This window comes from Stegostoma tigrinum, chromosome 31 (genome assembly GCF_030684315.1).
Source record: "Stegostoma tigrinum isolate sSteTig4 chromosome 31, sSteTig4.hap1, whole genome shotgun sequence".
Taxonomy (NCBI): Eukaryota; Metazoa; Chordata; class Chondrichthyes; order Orectolobiformes; family Stegostomatidae; genus Stegostoma; species Stegostoma tigrinum.
Window position 1 is genome coordinate 3,553,528 of NC_081384.1, and position 20,325 is coordinate 3,573,852.

Below are 20,325 nucleotides of genomic sequence, written 5' to 3' on the forward strand. Positions count from 1 at the left end.
TAGTTGACTCACTATCTCTGTGGGTATGTGGTTTATCTTGTTTCTCCTTAAATATGTTGACATTATTCGCCTCAATCAAACCCTATGGAAGTAAATTTCTCACCATTCTGTAGGTAAAGACATTTCTAGTGACTGGGATAAATACCTGAAAACAAAGATTAACAGGGTCCTGCAGAAGGAGCAGGTCAGTGTGGAACAGACTGCTGCACTCATTTGAAGAGACAGTACAAGGATGAGAGGCTGAATGGTCTCGTTCTGAGGAACAGGGCCGAGCTATGAATTTTGTAATGATCCCATGATCTGTCTTGTGGCAGAGTGTTAAAGATTAATCATTAATTCTTGTAGGATCCTGGATCCTGGAGTCTTGGCAACACTGGCTCTTCACCTCTACACTCCCCTCCGGAATATTTTATCCTGGTCTTTCAGGGAGGAGGGACAAATTGTCCCAGTTACTGGGGGGATTGTACACTTCAAGATTATTATTGAGATTTGCTATTGAGAGACAATCCCATGAGGCAGCGTTGGTTTAAAATGGCTGAACCACGTCCTTTATTTAATTAACAAGCAAGGGAGGATGAATAACTGCTAACACTGTTTAAAGTCTCTTCTCTTCCTTCTGGAAAGAGGTCTGGATGATAACCATGAAGATACGATGCCCAGTCGTCCAGGGGAGAGAAGTTCGAGCTTCTTTGCTGCTACTGAACTGTCAATGTTGCATCATGGGATTTGGGTGTTTAGTCAATGACTGACTTGCCGTCAGAGACCACAGCACTGGAAGAAAAGAACGCACCAGAGGTTCATCAAAACAGAAATATGGGAAGCATTCTCCCTTGTTAGTACTTACCACTGGAATTACAAATGGCTCCTTTGATGAATCTCTTGTTTCCAACATTGCTAATGTTTCTAAATTGTTAAACTGCCCTCAGTGCTGCTGCACTTGGCTTCCTTTCCCAAGAGCGCAGACTCGTGTTGGGATATAATCCCACGAGCATCAACCTGTGGGAGGGAGTCTGACTAAGAACCAACCTTGAAATGCTCTGACTGACTCTTCCCATCAGCCTCAAAGTTGGTGGCCATTCAGCCCCTCAAATCTCCTTCATCATTCAATTACATCATATCGAATCTGTGTCTTAATTCCATTTTCATTTCGCAGCTTGTAACAAAACCCTGTCAATCTTGGCTCTGATGTTTTCCATCAGCCTCCCCATCTGGTTTCTGGTGCTTTTGTGCATGCGTGCATGTGTGTCCGTGTGTGTGTGCGTGTCCATGTGTGTCTGTGTGTGTGCATGTGTGAGTATGCGTGCATGTGTCCATGTTCATGTGCGTGTGCACATGCAAGTGTGTATCTATGTGTGTGTCTGTGTGTCCACGAGTGAGCGCACGTGAGTGCATGTGTGTGTGTGTGTAGCGTGTATGTATCTGTGCATGTGTGTATCTGTGTGGACTGGTGTGTGTGTATCTGTGTATGTGTGTGACTGTGCGTGTGTGTGTGTGTGTGTGTGTGTGTATGTGTGTGACTGTGCGTGTGCGTGTGTGTATCTGTGTGTGTGTATGAGTATCTGTGTATGTGTGCATGTGTGTGTGCGTATCCATGTGGGGCGCAGGCATGTGTGTATGTGTGTCTGTGTGGGGGTGTGTGCATGTGGGGGTGTGTGCGTGTGGGGGTGTGTCTGTGTAGGGGTGCATGCCTGTGTGTATGTGTGGGGGTGTGTCCGTGTGGGGGTGTGTACGTGTGGGGGTGTGTCCGTGTGGGGGTGTGTCCGTGTGGGGGTGTGTCCGTGTGTATGTGTGTTATGTGGGGGTGTGTCTGTGTAGGGGTCTGTGTCCGTGTGTATGTGTCGTGTGGGGGTGTATCCATGTGGGGGTGTGTCCGTGTGGGGGTGTGTCCATGTGGGGGTGTGTCCGTGTGGGGGTGTGTCCATGTGGGGGTGTGTCCGTGTGGGGGTGTATCCGTGTGGGGGTGTATCTGTGTGTATGTGTGTTATGTGGGGGTGTGTCTGTGTAGAGGTCTGTGTCCGTGTGGGGGTGTGTCCATGTGGGGGTGTGTCCATGTGGGGGTGTGTCCGTGTGGGGGTGTGTCCGTGTGGGGGTGTGTCCATGTGGGGGTGTGTCCATGTGGGGGTGTGTATGTGTGTTATGTGGGGGTGTGTCCGTGTGGGGGTGTGTCCATGTGGGGGTGTGTATGTGTGTTATGTGGGGGTGTGTCCGTGTGGGGGTGTGTCCATGTGGGGGTGTGTCTGTGTATTATGTGGGGGTGTGTCCGTGTGGGGGTGTGTCCATGTGGGGGTGTGTCTGTGTGTTATGTGGGGGTGTGTCCGTGTGGGGGTGTGTCCGTGTGGGGGTGTGTCCATGTGTATGTGTGTTATGTGGGGGTGTGTCCGTGTGGGGGTGTGTCCGTGTGGGGGTGTATCCATGTGGGGGTGTGTCTTTGTGGGGGTGTGTCTGTGTGGGGGTGTATCCGTGTGGGGGTGTGTCCGTGTGGGGGTGTGTCCGTGTGGGGGTGTGTCCATGTGGGGGTGTGTCCGTGTGCGGGTGTGTCCATGTGTATGTGTGTCCATGTGGGGGTATGTCCGTGTGGGGGTGTGTCCGTGTGGGGGTGTATCTGTGTGTATGTGTGTTATGTGGGGGTGTGTCCGTGTGGGGGTGTGTCCGTGTGGGGGTGTGTCCATGTGGGGGTGTGTCCGTGTGGGGGTGTGTCCATGTGGGGGTGTATCTGTGTGTATGTGTGTTATGTGGGGGTGTGTCCGTGTGGGGGTGTGTCCGTGTGGGGGTGTGTCCGTGTGGGGGTGTGTCCATGTGGGGGTGTGTCCGTGTGGGGGTGTGTCCGTGTGTATGTGTGTTATGTGGGGGTGTGTCCGTGTGGGGGTGTGTCCGTGTGGGGGTGTATCCATGTGGGGGTGTGTCTGTGTGGGGGTGTGTCTGTGTGGGGGTGTATCCGTGTGGGGGTGTGTCCATGTGGGGGTGTATCTGTGTGTATGTGTGTCCATGTGGGGGTGTGTCCATGTGGGGGTGTATCTGTGTGTATGTGTGTTATGTGGGGGTGTGTCCGTGTGGGGGTGTGTCTGTGTGGGGGTGTGTCCGTGTGGGGGTGTGTCCGTGTGTATGTGTGTTATGTGGGGGTGTGTCCATGTGGGGGTGTATCTGTGTGTATGTGTGTCCGTGTGGGGGTGTGTCCGTGTGGGGGTGTGTCCGTGTGGGGGTGTATCCGTGTGGGGGTGTATCCATGTGGGGGTGTGTCCATGTGGGGGTGTGTCCGTGTGGGGGTGTGTCCGTGTGGGGGTGTATCTGTGTGTATGTGTGTCTATGTGGGGGTGTGTCCGTGTGGGGGTGTGTCCGTGTGTATGTGTGTTATGTGGGGGTGTGTCCGTGTGGGGGTGTGTCCGTGTGGGGGTGTATCCATGTGGGGGTGTGTCTGTGTGGGGGTGTGTCTGTGTGGGGGTGTATCCGTGTGGGGGTGTGTCCATGTGGGGGTGTATCTGTGTGTATGTGTGTCCATGTGGGGGTGTGTCCATGTGGAGGTGTATCTGTGTGTATGTGTGTTATGTGGGGGTGTGTCCGTGTGGGGGTGTGTCCGTGTGGGGGTGTGTCCATGTGGGGGTGTGTCCGTGTGTATGTGTGTTACGTGGGGGTGTGTCCATGTGGGGGTGTATCTGTGTGTATGTGTGTCCGTGTGGGGGTGTGTCCGTGTGGGGGTGTGTCCGTGTGGGGGTGTATCCGTGTGGGGGTGTATCCATGTGGGGGTGTGTCCGTGTGGGGGTGTGTCCGTGTGGGGGTGTGTCCGTGTGGGGGTGTATCTGTGTGTATGTGTGTCTATGTGGGGGTGTGTCCGTGTGGGGGTGTGTCCATGTGGGGGTGTATCTGTGTGTATGTGTGTCTATGTGGGGGTGTGTCCGTGTGGGGGTGTGTCCGTGTGGGGGTGTGTCCATGTGGGGGTGTATCTGTGTGTATGTGTGTCTATGTGGGGGTGTGTCCGTGTGGGGGTGTGTCCATGTGGGGGTGTATCTGTGTGTATGTGTGTCTATGTGGGGGTGTATCCATGTGGGGGTGTATCCATGTGGGGGTGTGTCTGTGTGGGGGTGTATCCATGTGGGGGTGTGTCTGTGTGGGGGTGTGTCTGTGTGGGGGTGTGTCCATGTGGGGGTGTGTCCGTGTGGGGGTGTGTCCGTGTGGGGGTGTGTCCGTGTGGGGGTGTGTGTCTGTGTGGAGGGAATGTGGAAGAGAGTCCCACATTTCCTGAATGGCATGTGCTTCCTGTCTCCTGTGCTGAATATCGCGAATTGCTGGGTGACCATATGGGTTACTGGAACATTTCATCCCCCTGTCATGCTGATGGCTCTCAGTCCATTTGTGTTGCTCAAAGTGACATTATGCTCCCCAGTTTTGTACCTTACTATTCACCAAAACTGTATGGGACTCTAATTACTACAGACAGATTAATGTCTCCACAAAAACCAGATACAGACAGATTTTTTCATGCTTTTGTTCAACTGATGCCAATTAACTCTAAATTCTAAATTTGTGACCTTCACCATCAAGAAGGACAAGGGGCAGCAGATACAGGAACACCATCCCCTGCAAGTTCCCCTCCAAGCCACTCCCCGCCCTGATTTGGAAATATATCGCCTCCCTTCAGTGTTGCTGGGTCAGAATCTTGGAGCTCCCTCCCTAAGGGGATTGTGAGTGTCTCTACACAAATGGAGTACAGCAGTTCATCCCCACCTTCTCAAGGGCCTATTATGAATGGGCACGAAGGAATAAAAATACATTGAGCACAAAAGGGCCAACTGTATCCCATTGAAAAGCAGTAACTCACTTGGAGTGAGGACAGGGCAGGACACTGTACTCTCTGCTACTCTCATGCAACCTTGCCCACCATCACCCTCCCTATTGCCCACCACAAACTCACTGCCATTCTTAACCCAAAGTGCAACCAGCCATGTTTGGCTGATTTCATTTCTTAGAATTGCTACAGTGCGGAATCAGGCCATTCAGCCCATCAAGTCCACACTAACCCTTCGAAGAGCAACCCTCCCAGACTTACCCCACTACCCTATCCTTGTAGCCCTGCCTTTCCCATGGCAAACCCACTTAAGCCTGCATATCCTTGACACTACATGCAATTTCCCATGGCCAATGCACCTAACCTGCACGTCTTTGGGCTGTTGGAGGAAACCGGAGCACCCAGAGGAAACCCACGCAGACACGGGGAGAATGTGCAAACTCCACACAGACAGTCGCCTGAGGCTGGAATCGAACCTGTTGCTGTGAGGCAGCAGTGCTAAACACTGCACCACCATGGTGCCCCATTTAACACAACTACGTGTGGCATTCAGCAGAGGCATCTGGCTCCAAAAAGTTCTTTTTATCATGAACTTAACTCATAATATTACATTTTAATTTTATAAGCAGTGTATAGGGTGGAGTTAGGGTTTTAGGGGCCATGGGGCTTGACTGCAGTGCATTCAGCACAGTAATCTCCATCCCGTTCCCAAAATCTGTAATCCCCAATGGTAAACACTCTCCTTACAATTTCAAGACAGAATGTATCCAATTTTAGTCAATGAGTCTCTTGCACTTTATCTTGAGTCTCTGAAAGCAATACTGAATGTTGAGCAATAACAAAAAACACAGAACGCTGCGGATGCTGGAGATCTGAAACAAACGCAGAAATTGCTGGAGAAACTCGGCAGATCTGGCAGTGTCCGTAGAGACAGAAACAGAGTTAATGTTTTGAGACCTATAGGATTCTTTTTTAGAACAAAGAAGAGTTATACTGGGCTGAATGGATTATCTCTGATTCTCTCTTCATTTAATGAATTTTGAGCTAAGAATACAAACCTGTCCTTCAGACTTCATAGGCTTCCATCAGGTAATCCTTTGGTACAATGCCAATTACACCATCCATCTCACCAACCCACCATCCGTAGGGATTGTAGTCCTGAAAAGAAACATGGAGAATCAGAATGCAGTTCAGAAAATTCTGTTCCTGAGTTTGAAGTTCATGAGCTCGAGCCTTATTGATGGGAGCACATGCAGCAGGCCGGTCTGCCTGGGGGTAAGTTCCATCTTCCAGTGGAGACTGTAAACTAGAGTTGCATTCAGCATCTCAGGTGGATGCAAAAGATCCCACAGCCACTATTCAAGCATGGCAGGTAGTCAGTGTGTCATGGTCAATATTTAGCCCTCTGCCAACATCGTTACATTGTCATATTACTCATTGCCTTACTTCTGTACTTGGGATCCTGCTGTATGCAGGTTGCCTGCTGCATTATCTGAATTATAGTGGCAGCTATGCTATTTAAAATACTTAATTGATGATAGCGTGTTCTGGAGGGTCTTGAGGTAGTGAAAGGTGCTATATAAATGCAAGTTCTAATTTCTTAAATAAATGTAATATGAAGAGGATTCCATTGTCATCAACTGAATTAACTGAGATATGGTTCCAAACTGATCTCATGGGTTTTTATAAAAAATGTGATTTGATTTTGAAACTTATAAACAAATCTCTGCTGCACCACTGAACCTGTTTGCTGCACAAACTGCAACATGATCATTAATAATTCAGCAGTTGGGTTACAAGAGAGAAAAAAGAAATCTTGGAAAATGATTTGCACAAAACACTGAAATTATTCTTCTTTGTTGTCAATGATGTGACTTTGAGTCAGTAAGTATGTGGGACAAATCAGTGAGAAAGGACAGATTGCAACACATGCAGACCATATTATTCAGCATCTCCCTTCTCTCCATCAGTGTACTGTGCCAATGATCCTAAGGTCATAATGACAGCAAAATGAACAGTAGTAAAATCCTAGAGCTCCCATTTCGAATATTTACACTGGTGCTGGCATTAAACTATGCAGCTGCTGGCTAATGATACTAGACTTGTAATATACTGAACTCATCTCGGGAATTCTGATTGGTGCCAGTTTCCTGGGGACTGTTTTTTCTCTGTTTCTCTCTCTGCCCCTTCAGTTACAGTGTGGTGTCATTACAGCGAGATGTTTAGTATGCAATTCTCCCAATTGATCCTTTAATAGCCTCGTACTCAAACTGCCACATCTCCGAGTTTGGTTTGGGCCTGTGGCAAATGAGATGGGACATGTCACCTGTAAATTTGCCACACCTGGAGACAGCCCGATCATCACACTGTCAGACTGTCTCTGTGCTCCAGGACCATGTTGCTAAGTGACTGCCCACTGGTCCTCCTGTGTTATCAGACCTGCAGCTACTGGGAATGAGTGGCTGGTAACAATTATTTTTGTTGGCCCAGTTGCCTTTTGTCATCCTATCTGCTTGCAGGCTGGCTGAAAGATGTTGGTAACACAGTAGGGTCCCATCATTCATCAATCTTTAACCAGCACACCACCCTGTATTTGATGTATGAAAGCAGAAACACTATGAATCAAAAGAACCAGCGATTAAGAAGGCTTACTGCTGTTATTATGACCCACTGTTAACATAACCATATTTTATATCATGCATAACAGTGCCAGCGATGGAACCCAAGCTGCATCCCGCAATATCCCTGTATTAATCTGTGTCGTACAATGGACATTAATATTACCAGGTAAGGTACTTACAATCTCCTGTGTACATTTGGAGCAGGAGGAGGCCATTCAGCCCTTCCAACCTGCTCAGACATTTAATTAGATCATGATTGATGTGTACCATTCACAAACTCCAACTCTTTCAATGTGTCACAAACAATCACACACCTTTGGAAGCGTAGGCACTGGGGTAATGTAGAAAGTGCAGCAGGTAATTTGCAAACATGAAGTTCCCACAAACAAGATAAAGACCCAGATAATCTGCTCCTGTGGTACTGTCAGGGGTAGAGGGCGGGATGCAACCTGATCAACTTATTAACATCTGGACTGTTAAATTTCAAAAGCTGTGAGTTTGGGAGAGTTTGAACCATGTGAGTAAGTGTATACAGGTGAGTGTGAAACTGTCCATATCAGTGAGTGTATACAGACGGGTGTGAGACTGCGTCTGTATCAGTGAGTGTATACAGGCGAGCGTGAGACTCTGTCTGTATCAGTGAGTGTGTACAGGCGGGTGTGAGACTGTGTCTGTATCAGTGAGTGTATACAGGCAGGCGTGAGACTGTGTCTGTATCAGTGAGTGTATACAGGCGGGCGTGAGACTGTGTCTGTATCAGTGAGTGTATACAGGCGGGTGTGAGACTGTGTCCATATCAGTGAGTGTATACAGGCGAGCGTGAGACTGTGTCTGTATCAGTGAGTGTATACAGGCAAATGTGGGACTGTGTATGTATTAGTGTGGGTATACAGTTGGGTGTGAGACTGTGTCCATACTAGTGAGTGTTTACAAGCGGTGTATGTTTTAGCGTATGTATACATGAGGGCTTGTGTGTGGGTTTATCTGTTGGGGAGATTTTTTATTTATTGATGTAATTGACGTGAAAAATCAGTAAGTGAATTAGGGAAGGTTAAGAGGTTCAGTGACTGAAAGTCATCAGGTCAAACTCTTGGAAGAGGTGGGCTATTGTCCATTTTGTAAAAAGACCAGAAAATATAGGATCAGATTTAGGCCATTCGTCCCATCGAGTCTGCTCCACTATTTGGTCACAGCTGATATTTTTTTCAAACTCATTCTCCTGCCTTCTCCCTGTAACCCGTGATCCCAACACTAACCAGGAACCTATCTATCTCTGTATTAAATACACTCAGTGACTTGGCTTCCACAGCCCTCTGTGACAATGAGTTCCACTGATTCACCACCCTCTGGCTGAAGAAATTCCTCCTCAACTCAGTTCTAAAGGGGCATCCTGTCACCCTGAGACTGTGCCTTTGGACCCTAATCTCTCCTGATTGTCTCCACATCCACTCCACCCAGGCCTCTCAGTGTTCTGCTCAAACTGCTTACTGCATTTCCCACACTGCAGTAAGTGTATACAGGTGAGTGTGAAACTGTCCATATCAGTGAGTGTATATAGACGGGTGTGAGACTGCGTCTGTATCAGTGAGTGTATACAGGCGAGCGTGAGACTGTGTCTGTATCAGTGAGTGTATACAGGCGGGTGTGAGACTGTGTCCATATCAGTGTATACAGGCGGGTGTGAGACTGTGTCCGTATCAGTGTGTACAGGCGGGTGTGAGACTGTGTCCATATCAGTGTATACAGGCGGGTGTGAGACTGTGTCCATATCAGTGTATACAGGCAGGTGTGAGACTGTGTCCGTATCAGTGAGTGTATACAGGTGGGTGTGAGACTGTGTCCATATCAGTGAGAGTATACAGGCGGGTGTGAGACTGTGTCTGTATCAGTGAGTGTATACAGGCGAGCGTGAGACTGTGTCTGTATCAGTGAGTGTATACAGGCAAATGTGGGACTGTGTATGTATTAGTGTGGGTATACAGTTGGGTGTGAGACTGTGTCCATACTAGTGAGTGTTTACAAGCAGTGTATGTTTTAGCGTATGTATACATGAGGGCTTGTGTGTGGGTTTATCTGTTGGGGAGATTTTTTATTTATTGATGTAATTGACGTGAAAAATCAGTAAGTGAATTAGGGAAGGTTAAGAGGTTCAGTGACTGAAAGTCATCAGGTCAAACTCTTGGAAGAGGTGGGCTATTGTCCATTTTGTAATAAGACCAGAAGATATGGGATCAGATTTAGGCCATGCTTACTGCATTTCCCACACTGCAACATTTGCTACGCTTCAAAAATACTCTGTTAGCTGTAAAATGCTTTGTATTGGCCTGAGGTCAATGGTAGCTCTTTCTCCTTTTTTTGTTGACTTTTCCAATTTTGTAATTTCTAGGTCAACATTTGTAATGGAAAATGTCTATGTAAACTCGTCACAGTTGGTGCAATTACACTTTCCTGCCAGTGGGACGCACTGCAGTGCAAAAGCATGCCATCATCAAATGGCAAGTTTCCAAAATGTGAATTCCCAAATGAAGACAACATTGGAATTATGCAATCAATGTAATAATTAAATTCAACTAATAACAATATCAAATTTTAATTTAGACACTGAATTCCAGGATGGTCATTATCATAATTAACCTCCAATATTGAATCCCACTTCACTTGACTATTATACTTGGTCACTATTCCCACGTTAGGTCAATGAGCAATATTTCTAAAATCTTAGATCACATCGTGTGAAAATTAAGACTGGAGGAGGAATCTTTATCCAAACATAAGGTCTTTGTTGTGTTTAAATCATTTCAAGTCCTTATCACTCCAATAACTCTGTCACCCTCCAAACTCTCCAAGATCTCTGCACTCATCTAATTCTTTTGCATAAAGTGTTCAGAGAGATTTGGGATTTAATTTCACAGGTCCCCAACCAGAAATTTCTTGATTTTAATATTCTCATCCAGTGGTGTTCTGTAAGATCAATGATTCTCTGAGATCCCATCGAGTAATAGAGTTATAGTCACACAGCATGGAAACAGACCCTTCAGCCCAACTTATCCGTGCCGACCCGGTTTCCCAAACTAAATTAGTCCCATTTGCCTACGTCTGGTCTGTATCCCTCTAAACATTTCCTATTCATGTACCTGTCCAAATATCTTTTAAATGTTGTAACTGTACCTGTATCTACCACATCTTCCAGCAGTTCATTCCACACACAAACCACCCTCTGTGTGAAAATATTGCCCCTCACGTCCCTTTTAAATCTTTCTCCTCTCACCTTAAAAATACAGGGCGACCAGAACTGTACACAGTGCTCCAGTAGAGGCCTCACAACATCCTGTACAACCCCAACATGACGTCCCAACTCCAACCATCAATAGTCTAAGAAATGAAGGCAAGCATGCTAAATGCCTTCTTAACCACCCTGTCTACGCAACTTTCAAAGAACTATGTACCTAAACCCCTCGGCCACTCTTCGACAACACTACCCAGAACCTTACTGTTAAGTCCTGCCCTAGGCTGTTTTACAAAAATGCAAAATCTTGCATTTATCTAAATTAAACCTCAGCTGCCACTCAGCCCATTGACTCAATTGTTCCAGATCTCTCTGTAATCTTAGATAACCTTCTTCACTGTCCTATCCCAAGAATTTTGGTGTCATCTGCAAACTTTCTGACCATGCCTTCTATGTTCTCACCTGAATCATTTATATAAATGGTAAACAAAAGCAGACCCAGCGTTGATCCCTGCAGAAGACAGCAGCCCTCCACCACCAAGCAGCCTCTGTCTCCTACCATCAAGCCATCTCCAGTTCTCGAGGATCTCTGCTTTTAATTGCTCCCATCATTGGTGTCTGTGCCTGATTCCCAGTCTCTGGAATTCCTTCCTTAAAAACTTTCTCCCTCCCTCTCCCCGGCTTCAAACACATTTTTTATGCTTGGCTCAGGGACCACATTTCTGACTGTCTGCCCGAATGACCACTTTCAGGGTTGGTGTTAAATTCTACTGATTGTTCAGAGTTCATCATGTTAACTGTGCTGCTATATCGCCATTCCTTCAGAGTCACTGGGCCAAAACCCAGAAGTAACAGCAGGTGGACTGCAACGGTTCGGAAGGCAGCTCACCCCTACCTTCTCAAGGGCGACTAGGGATGGGCTGTGAATGCTGGGCCCAGCCACTCAAACCCACATGCTATGAGTGTCAAGACAAAATGTGAATTAATACTGTTGTAGCAGTAACTGGATCCTTCCTCCAGTTCCAGGTAAATACTGGAGCTTTCTCCAGTTGAAGGGAGAGGCATTTTATTGCTATGATTTGCAACATTAACACAAGTCTGTCAGTTTTGATTAAGTGAAATTTATTTTTCTTTCCTGATAAATTGTGCTCAAATCCATTGGTGTGGACAAAATGGAACATGTTTGTGTTCAAATGCTGGTTAACAAGAGTTATCAGGCAAGTGTGGCATCGAATTTACAGAGTAGTAAAAGCAGATTGAGCCCAAATGGTCCACAGAATAAACTTTCTGTCTCCCTGCCATATGCCCCTGTCCCTCACGTGGTTATCCAGCTTCCCCTTCATTGTATCGCCAGTACTCACTTTAACCACTCCCTGTGGGAGTGAGGTCATCACTCTCTGCATGGAGAAAGTTTTTCTGAGTTTGCATTGGAATCATTAGTGATTATCTTACATTTTGATTCCTATTTAGGATCCTTCTATATCAATTGCCAATGTTTCAGAACCCTGGTCCACATCTCTGTTGCTCTGCACTGCCTGTATTGTTAGAGATACTGCTGCATGGGCCCCAGATGTGTCCCTTGACCACATCTGCACAAAGAGCTGGATGAACACAGCAGGCCAAGCAGTATCAGAGGAGCAGGAAAGCTGACGTTTTGGGCCTAGACCCTTCTTGAAGCTTTCCTGCTCCTCTGATGCTGCTTGGCCTGCTGTGTTCCTCCAGCTCTACACCTTGTAATCTCAGATTCTCCAGCATCGGCAGTTCCCACTGTCTCTGCACAAAGCGCTGTACATGTTCCCTCAATGTGAGCCATTTTAATTTCCCACACCGGCAGTTCAGGGCTTCAGGCTGTGCAGATTTATTCCACTCATTTTGCTTGGAAGCTTTGTAGCTCATACAGGCAGGAAGGCTTCATCATGTGAATGTGGGCTGGATGTTCATTGAGGCTTTGAATTCAGAGGGTCAGAAAACTTAACTCCCCTCCCTCCTCCCCCACCCCGCCCACCAGCACCAACTGACCCTTCAAACACACACTGTGCAGATACACAATCCTGAAATTGGCAAATTCAAGGGCTCGGACTTGTGGCATGTTCAGCACCATACAGAACACAAATCCTTCCAAATTCCTCCACTAACAAGATAACTCTTTGCTTCTCTTTGAGCTTTTTCCAAAAAAAAAATGTCCAGGGAACAGCAAAGTAAATTTCTGTCCCACAAAAGCAGCTAAGAGGCGGGCACATTACAATTTTACAGTTCTCACACCCCCTGCTTTGCTGAAATTCCTCCACTAAGCCTATAGATATTTTCCTAATCAATCTGTTTAGGGATGTTTGGATACAGATTTGGAGAAGGTTGGACTTGGCTCCAGTTCTGGGACAGGGACCCAAATCAATGGCTCTGTTTTCTCTCCGCGAGTGCTGCCAGACCTGCTGAATCTTTCCAACAGAGGTTTTTCTGATGAAGGGTCTAGGCCTGAAACGTCAGCTTTTGTGCTCCTAAGATGCTGCTTGACCTGCTGTGTTCATCCAGCTCCATACCTTGTTATCTCGGATTCTCCAGCATCTGCAGTTCCCATTATCTCCAAGCCTTTCCAACAATTTTGGTTTCCATTTCAGAGGTTAGGGCACTAACACTATGCCACAAGAGCCTTCTTGTTCAGGCCTGACAATGTCCTGAGGTCAGTGAGCTCCTCCAAACCTCTCCCTTTGAGCAGCTGTGACCTTCGGTGCTGCATTTTCAAACCTTGGATCCTAAACTCCGAAATTCCTTCCCTTGAGCACCCTGCAGCCAAGATGGAAGTGAAAGGTGCTGTAGTCCCATGTCAGCACAGAGTGAGAGAGACGGCTGGAGGTGGTGTTAACCTGAGGGCCCCTGTGCCGCAGGTAATGGCTGAGATTTAGAAGCCAGGATCTTCCCTAAAACAATGACCGGGAATTGAACCCTTGCTGCTGGTGTCACTGAGCATCAGTAAATCACTGCTCAGCTAACTATTTCTAGCAATGTGGGGCTTCAGAGACAAGGATAAATGAAAGAATTCTGAACTGTCCTCCTTCAGAAGGAGGTTGAGAGGGGACTTATCAGAGACTTTCAGAGAATCCCTACAATGTGGAAACAGGCCATTTGGCCCAATAAGCCCAGACCAACCCATCCCCCCGTAACCCACTTAATCGCCACATCCCTGAACACTCTGGGTAATTTAGCATGGCCAATCCACCTCGCCTGCATATCCTTGGAGTGTGGGAGGAAACCAGAGCACCGAGAGGAAACCCATGGAGGCACAGGGAGAATGTGCAAACTCCACACAGTTGCCCGAGGGTGGGATTGAACCCGGGTCCCTGGCGCTGTGAGGCAGCAGTGCTAATCACTGAGCCACCATCAACCTGGCCAAAGAAACACTGACTACACTATTAGAAGAACCAAAGACACAAACACCAGACACCAACCAACCACATCAGCAAGGACAACATCATCAAGCTAGTGGACCTATGCCTCATCACCCACTTCACTTTCAATAACAAAACCTACAGACAAACCAACGGTACACCCATGGGATCTCCGATATCAGGGTTCTTAGCAGAGGCAGTAATGCAGAGACTCGAACAAACAGCTCTGCCAGTCATCCAACCCAAACTTTGGGTCCGCTATGTGGATGACAACTTTGTCATCACTAAACAAAACAAATTAGAGGAAACCTTCAAGACCATCAGTAATACCCTTTACTGGCATAACATTCACAAAAGAGGAGGAAAACAACAGTAAACTGCCATTCCTAGATGTCACAGTAGAGCGAACAGTCAATGGGGAACTTCAAACCAGCGTCTACAGGAAAACAACACATACAGACCAAATACTGAACTACAGGAGCAACCATCCCAACACCCACAAACAAAGCTGCATTAGAACATTATTCCAACGAGCCACCACACACTGCAGCACAAAGGAACTACGCAGAGCAGAGGAAAATCACCTATACAGCGTATTCAAAAAGAATGGGTACCCTATGAACACAGTCCGCCGATTTCTCAGCAACAAACCCAAACAAACAGACAAAACGGGCCCAGAAACCTTAACCACTCTCCCCTACATCAAAGGCATTTCGGAAATGACTGTCAGACTACTCGGACCTCTTGGCATCAGGGTAGCCCACAAACCCACCAACACACTAAAACAACAGCTAATGAACTTAAAAGACCCTATACAGACAACAAGCAAAACGAACGTCATCTACAAAATACCTTGCAAGAACTGTGACAAACACTACACTGGACAAACAGGCAGAAAGCTAGCCACCAGGATACATGAACATCAACTAGCCACAAAACGACATGACCCACTATCACTCGTATCCTTACATACAGATGAGGAAGGACACCACTTTGATTGAGACAACACATCCATCCTAGGACAAGCCAAACAGAGACACGCACGAGAATTCCTAGAAGCATGGCATTCCAACCGGAACTCCATCAACAAACACATTGATTTGGAGCCAATCTACCATCCTCTGAGAAAAAGAACAGGAAATGACATAAACCAACGCAGGAAATGACAATACCAACCCAAGGAAGCCTAAACAGATAAATAGAAAGCAGGACATAACACCAGCGCTTCACCGGAGGCTCACTGATGATGTTACCTAGAATGGTGACTGATTATCTGGGAACAAACCTTCCAGCTCAGTGAACCAGCTTACATCCGGAACAAAATAAAGACCCACTCTTTTGTGGACCGAGAAGAGGAGAGTGCGACTGTGTTGACCCCAGAGAACGTCGAGGAGCTTAAGAGGGAGTACGCTGGTTGGAGAACCGTGAAACCCCTCTTTGAGTCTCCGGGCGACGGGTGGGAGACAGTGAAGGAGAACATCAAGAGGTTCTTTGTCCTCAAGGGTGTTCAGAAGGCGAGAGAGAGGCGGGGAAAGCTGTCGCGACTCCAGAAAAGGATGCAGAACCTGCTCCTTCTGCAGTTGATGGGGGTCGATGTCACGGAGGACCTCCGTGAGGTGAGGGGCCAGCAAGCCATGGTCTTCACCGCGGAGGCCTCCAGGATAATCTTCCGGTCCAGGGTCTGCTCCGTGGAGCAGGACGAGACGTGCTCGCGTTTCTTCTTTCAGAAGGTGCACAAAGAGAGCTCTGTGCTTAGCCGGCTGAAGGAGGACGACGGCTCGGTGATGTCATCTCGTGAGGATCAGCAGATCCTTCTATGCCGGACTGTACGACACGAAGCGCACGGACAGCACGGCCTCCGAGTCGTTCCTGTCGTCTATCACGGAGGTCTTAGACGACGGCACGAGGGAGTGGCTGGACCGGCCGATATCCCTGGACGAGCTGGCCAGAGCCCTCAAGTCCTTGGAGAGGAATAAGACTCCTGGGAGCGACAGCTTACCGGTCGAGCTGTATTCCGCTCTGTGAGTCCTGGTCGGCCAGGACCTGCTGGTGGTGTACGATAGTGCACTTCGGGCAGGGGAAATGTGCAAGTCCATGAGGAAGGGCATCATCACCCTCATTTACAAGAGGAAGGGGGAGAGGGAAGAAATTAAGAATTGGCATCCCATTTCACTATTGAACGTGGAGTACAAAATCCTGGCCAAGGTCATAGTCAACCGGGTCAGGTCTGTCCTGGAGTCGGTGATTCACCTTGACCAAACCTGTGCTGTGCCGGGCAGGAAGATCGCTGAAAGCCTCGCGCTCATCAGGGATACGATTGCCTACGTGCAGGACAGGCGGGTGGACACCTACCTCGTCAGCCTGGACCAGGAGAAGGCCTTCAACAGGGTCTCTCATGCTTACATGAGGGACGTCCTCTCCAAATTGGGGTTCGGGGAGGGCATCCGCAATTGGATCCCGCTGCTCTATACCAACATCGTTAGCGCAGTCTCGATCAACGGGTGGGAATCGGGCAGTTTTCCCGTCAGATCTGGAGTCAGGCAGGGCTGCCCACTCTCTCCTGCCTTGTCCGTGTGCTGTGTGGAGCCCTTCGCCGCATCCATCAGGAAGGACGTGAGCCTGAAGGGCATGACTATCCCAGGCAGCGGAGGCCTTCAGGTCAAGACCTCCCTGTACATGGACGACGTCGCTGTTTTCTGCACCGATCGTCGGCCGGTGAGTAGGCTGTTGGACATGTGCGGCCAGTTTAAACTGGCCTCGGGTGCAAAAGTCAATAGGGGTAAGAGCGAGGTCATGTTCTTCGGGAACTGGGACGACCGCTCCTTCATCCCCTTCACCGTCAGGACAGACTACCTGAAGGTGCTGGGTGTTTGGTTCGGTGGAGCTGGGGCATGCACTAAGATTTGGGAGGAGCATATCACCAAACTGAAGCAGAAGCTGGGCAGGTGGACGCTCCAATCCCTCTCCATCGCGGGTAAGAACCTGGTTGTCAGGTGCGAGGGGCTTTCGGTACTGTTGTATGTGGCGCAGGCCTGGCCTATTCCCTGGACCTGCGCCGCTGCGGTCACCCGGGCCATCTTCCACTTCATTTGGGGGTCAAGGATGGACCGGGTCCACAGGGACACCATGTACAAAGACCTGGAAAATGGGGGAAAGGGCGTACCGAACGCCACCCTCGCCCTGACGGCTACCTTTGTGTGTGGCTGCATCAAGCTGTGCATAGATCCTCAGTACGCAAACACCAAGTGTCACTACTTACTGAGGTTCTACCTGTCCCTGGTGTTGCGAAGGATGGGCCTGGCCTCGTTGCCGCGGAACGCTCCGAGTAGTTGGACCGTCCCGTACCATCTGTCCTTCGTGGAGAAATTTTTGAAAGGAAATACCTTTGACCACAAGGCCGTCAGGCAGTGGTCAGCACGTAGTATCCTCGAGACCCTTCGGGAAAAGGAGAGGGTGGATCCCGTCGTGTGGTTCCCCACGCAGACTGCCAAAGTTGTTTGGCAGAATGCCTCATCGCCAGAACTTTCAAACAAGCACAAGGACATTGCTTGGCTGGCGGTGAGAGGGGCTCTGCCAGTGAGATCCTTTATGCATGCCCGGAATCTCTGCGCCACCGCATGCTGCCCTCAAGGCGGCTGCGGGGGGGAACGAGACTGTCGATCACCTCCTTCTAGAGTGTGCCTATGCGCAGGAGGTCTGGAGGGGGATGCAGTGGTATTTGTCAAGGTTCATCCTAAGCAGCTCCGTGACAACGGACTCTGTGCTCTACGGGCTGTTTCCCGGGACGCACACCGAGACCAACATCAACTGCGCCTGGAGGACCATCAATGCGGTGAAAGACGCCCTTTGGTCTGCCCGCAACTTGCAGGTCTGCCAGCTGAAAGAACTGACCCTGACCGCATATTGCAGACTTGCGCACTCCAAGGTCCAGGACTACGTGCTGAGGGACGCGCTAAAGCTTGGGGCAGCCGCCGCCAAGGCGCGGTGGGGAAAGACCACCGTATGAAGACCCTCGTCCAGAATAGAAAAAAGGGCCCTATCTGGTAACTGGGCCCAGCTGGCGCCTTCCCCAACTGGTCAGGAGGCCAACGGGGACTGTGCGGGGAGACGACTGCCGGGGTATTTTCTTTGCTTTGTTTTTTTTTCTTCTTTGTTTTGTTTTTGCCTTTAGTTGGTGTATGTACCCCCTGGGTAACCGGGAGCAGCTTGCATGACTGGGTAGGTGTATAAATGTTTTATTTATTGTACATTCTATGAATAAAGTATATTTTTTCAAATAAAAAAAAGTTGATGAAACGTCTTGGATCAAACCTTCCAGTTCAGCGAGCAAACTCACATCCACTGAGCCACCATGCCATGCGGCATAGGGACGCTGGCTAGGGATAAGCTGTCCATGACCATGAATAAAGCCAGGGTGAGGAAAACCTTTCTCACCCAGTGAGCAGTTAGGGTCTGGAATGCACTGCCTGGAAATGTGGAGGAGGAGAAAACATTCAAGTGAGGCATTTGGACTGTAACGGTTAAACATAGAGCACGACCCTCTCCGGCAATGCATTCCACGCCCTGACCACTCGCTGAGGAAAGAACCCACCTCTGACATCTCCCTGATATCTACCTCCACTCACTTTAAAATTATATCCCCTTGTAATAGCTACCTCCACCCTAGGAAGAAGTCCTTGGATGCCCACTCTATCTACACCTCTGATCATTTTGTACACCTCTATCGAGTTGCACAGGGTCATGGGGAAAAGGTAGGAGATCGGCTCTAGGTTACAGTATTAGCACAGGCACAATGGGCTGAACAGCCTTCTTCACCATAACAATTCTGCCATGCTGAACGATCTGACACACACAGATCGAATGGATAGATGCAAAGGAAGAGAAGGAGACCATTCTGAGCCCACAACCTGTGCAGTAAATCATGGCTGGTCCAAGCGTCACCATTGTTGTTCCCCTTGGTCCTACAACCCTCAGCACCATTGTCTCAGACAAATCCTTCAGCCTCAGCTCGGATAGATTCAATCAATCCCCAGTCCCACTGGCTTTACTGGGGGCCACAGAGTCCCAGATTCCCACCCCCCCTTACACCAAGAATCATTTCCCGAAATCACTCCTTCATGACGTGGCTCTCTTGAAAGTTTCGGGCTGTGTAATGTTGACTAATCTTGGCTCTGGATTGTGTTTGGACAATTAATGTCAGAGTTGCATGTGGTTTACATTGTTTATTTGGCTCATGCAGTTTGGAAATAATTCAAAGCAGTCAGAAGAGACACAACATGAGCACAGCTTCATCTGCGCTGCGTGGCGAGTAAAGCTGTTTTCCTTGTACATTTATTTGATCTTAGCACATTGAATTTACAAGTGAGGATTTTATACAGCCTTGGTCCAGAGGAATATTATTCATTCCGACCGAGAGCATCTTATCACAAGAACACATTTCACTAACAGTCAGCTCACAACAGAGGGCAGTCTGGCTTTATTTAACAGGCCGCTATCCACATTCTCTCAAGGCAGCAAGGAATATATCCTCTGCAAATTTTCAAAAGATTGCTTTCACCATCTGTCTGGAAGGTGCTTCCTGTCAACGGGGTACCCCTCCACATAAACAAGGACTACGTTTCTGTAGTGCCAGTCACAACCTCAGGACTGCTTCACAGCTGATGACTCTGTGGAATGTGCAAAGATGGTCACTGTCATAATACAGGGAAATCAGCAACCACGTTATGCACAGCAAGATCCCACGAAGAGCAGTGAGCATCTAAACGGGTTTACTGACTTGGCAGGATATCAAGGTTGACCAGGGCATCAGTAAAATCTTCCCTTCTCCTCCCTCAGACATTACCATAGGATTTTCTACCATCCTTCGCAGGGAAACTGGTCTCAGTTTAAGACAATGACCAAATGTCAGTGCTCGGACAGTGCAGCGCTCCCTCAGTACGGCTCCGATAGTGTGGGGCTCCCTCAGTGCGGCGCTACCTCAGTGCAGCGCTCCCTCAGTACGGCTCCGACAGTGCGACGCTCCCTCAGTACGGCTCTGACAGTGCGACGCTCCCTCAGTACGGCTCCGACAGTGCGACGCTCCCTTCGTACGGCTCCGATAGTGCGACGCTCCCTCAGTACGGCTCCGATAGTGCGACGCTCCCTCAGTACGGCTCTGACAGTGTAACATGTGAGGGGGCACGATTGAGGTGAATTATTGCTCTTCGCGGCAAAACATTTTTATACGCAATGGGGCATCACCCCAGACATCGGGATTGAACTATAATTTTTACAATGTCCGAATGGTAAGAGTGACCACAATATTTTATGAATATT

General features: G+C 48.5%; 1 protein-coding gene across 2 annotated transcripts in view; it reads right to left on the bottom strand.

Annotated features, from left to right (window-relative positions):
• Positions 1-521: 521 nt before the first annotated feature.
• The window catches only part of skap1 (src kinase associated phosphoprotein 1), a 389,377-nt gene continuing 369,573 nt past the window's right edge, over positions 522-20,325 (bottom strand). For both annotated transcript variants that reach the window (XM_048560760.2, XM_059638690.1), the window contains exons 12-13: positions 5,839-5,938; positions 522-771 (exon numbers count right to left, since the gene is read on the bottom strand). In XM_048560760.2, coding sequence (XP_048416717.2) covers positions 5,846-5,938 — 93 coding nt within the window. In that variant the 3' untranslated portion in view covers positions 522-771; positions 5,839-5,845. The remainder of the gene's footprint in view (positions 772-5,838; positions 5,939-20,325) is intronic.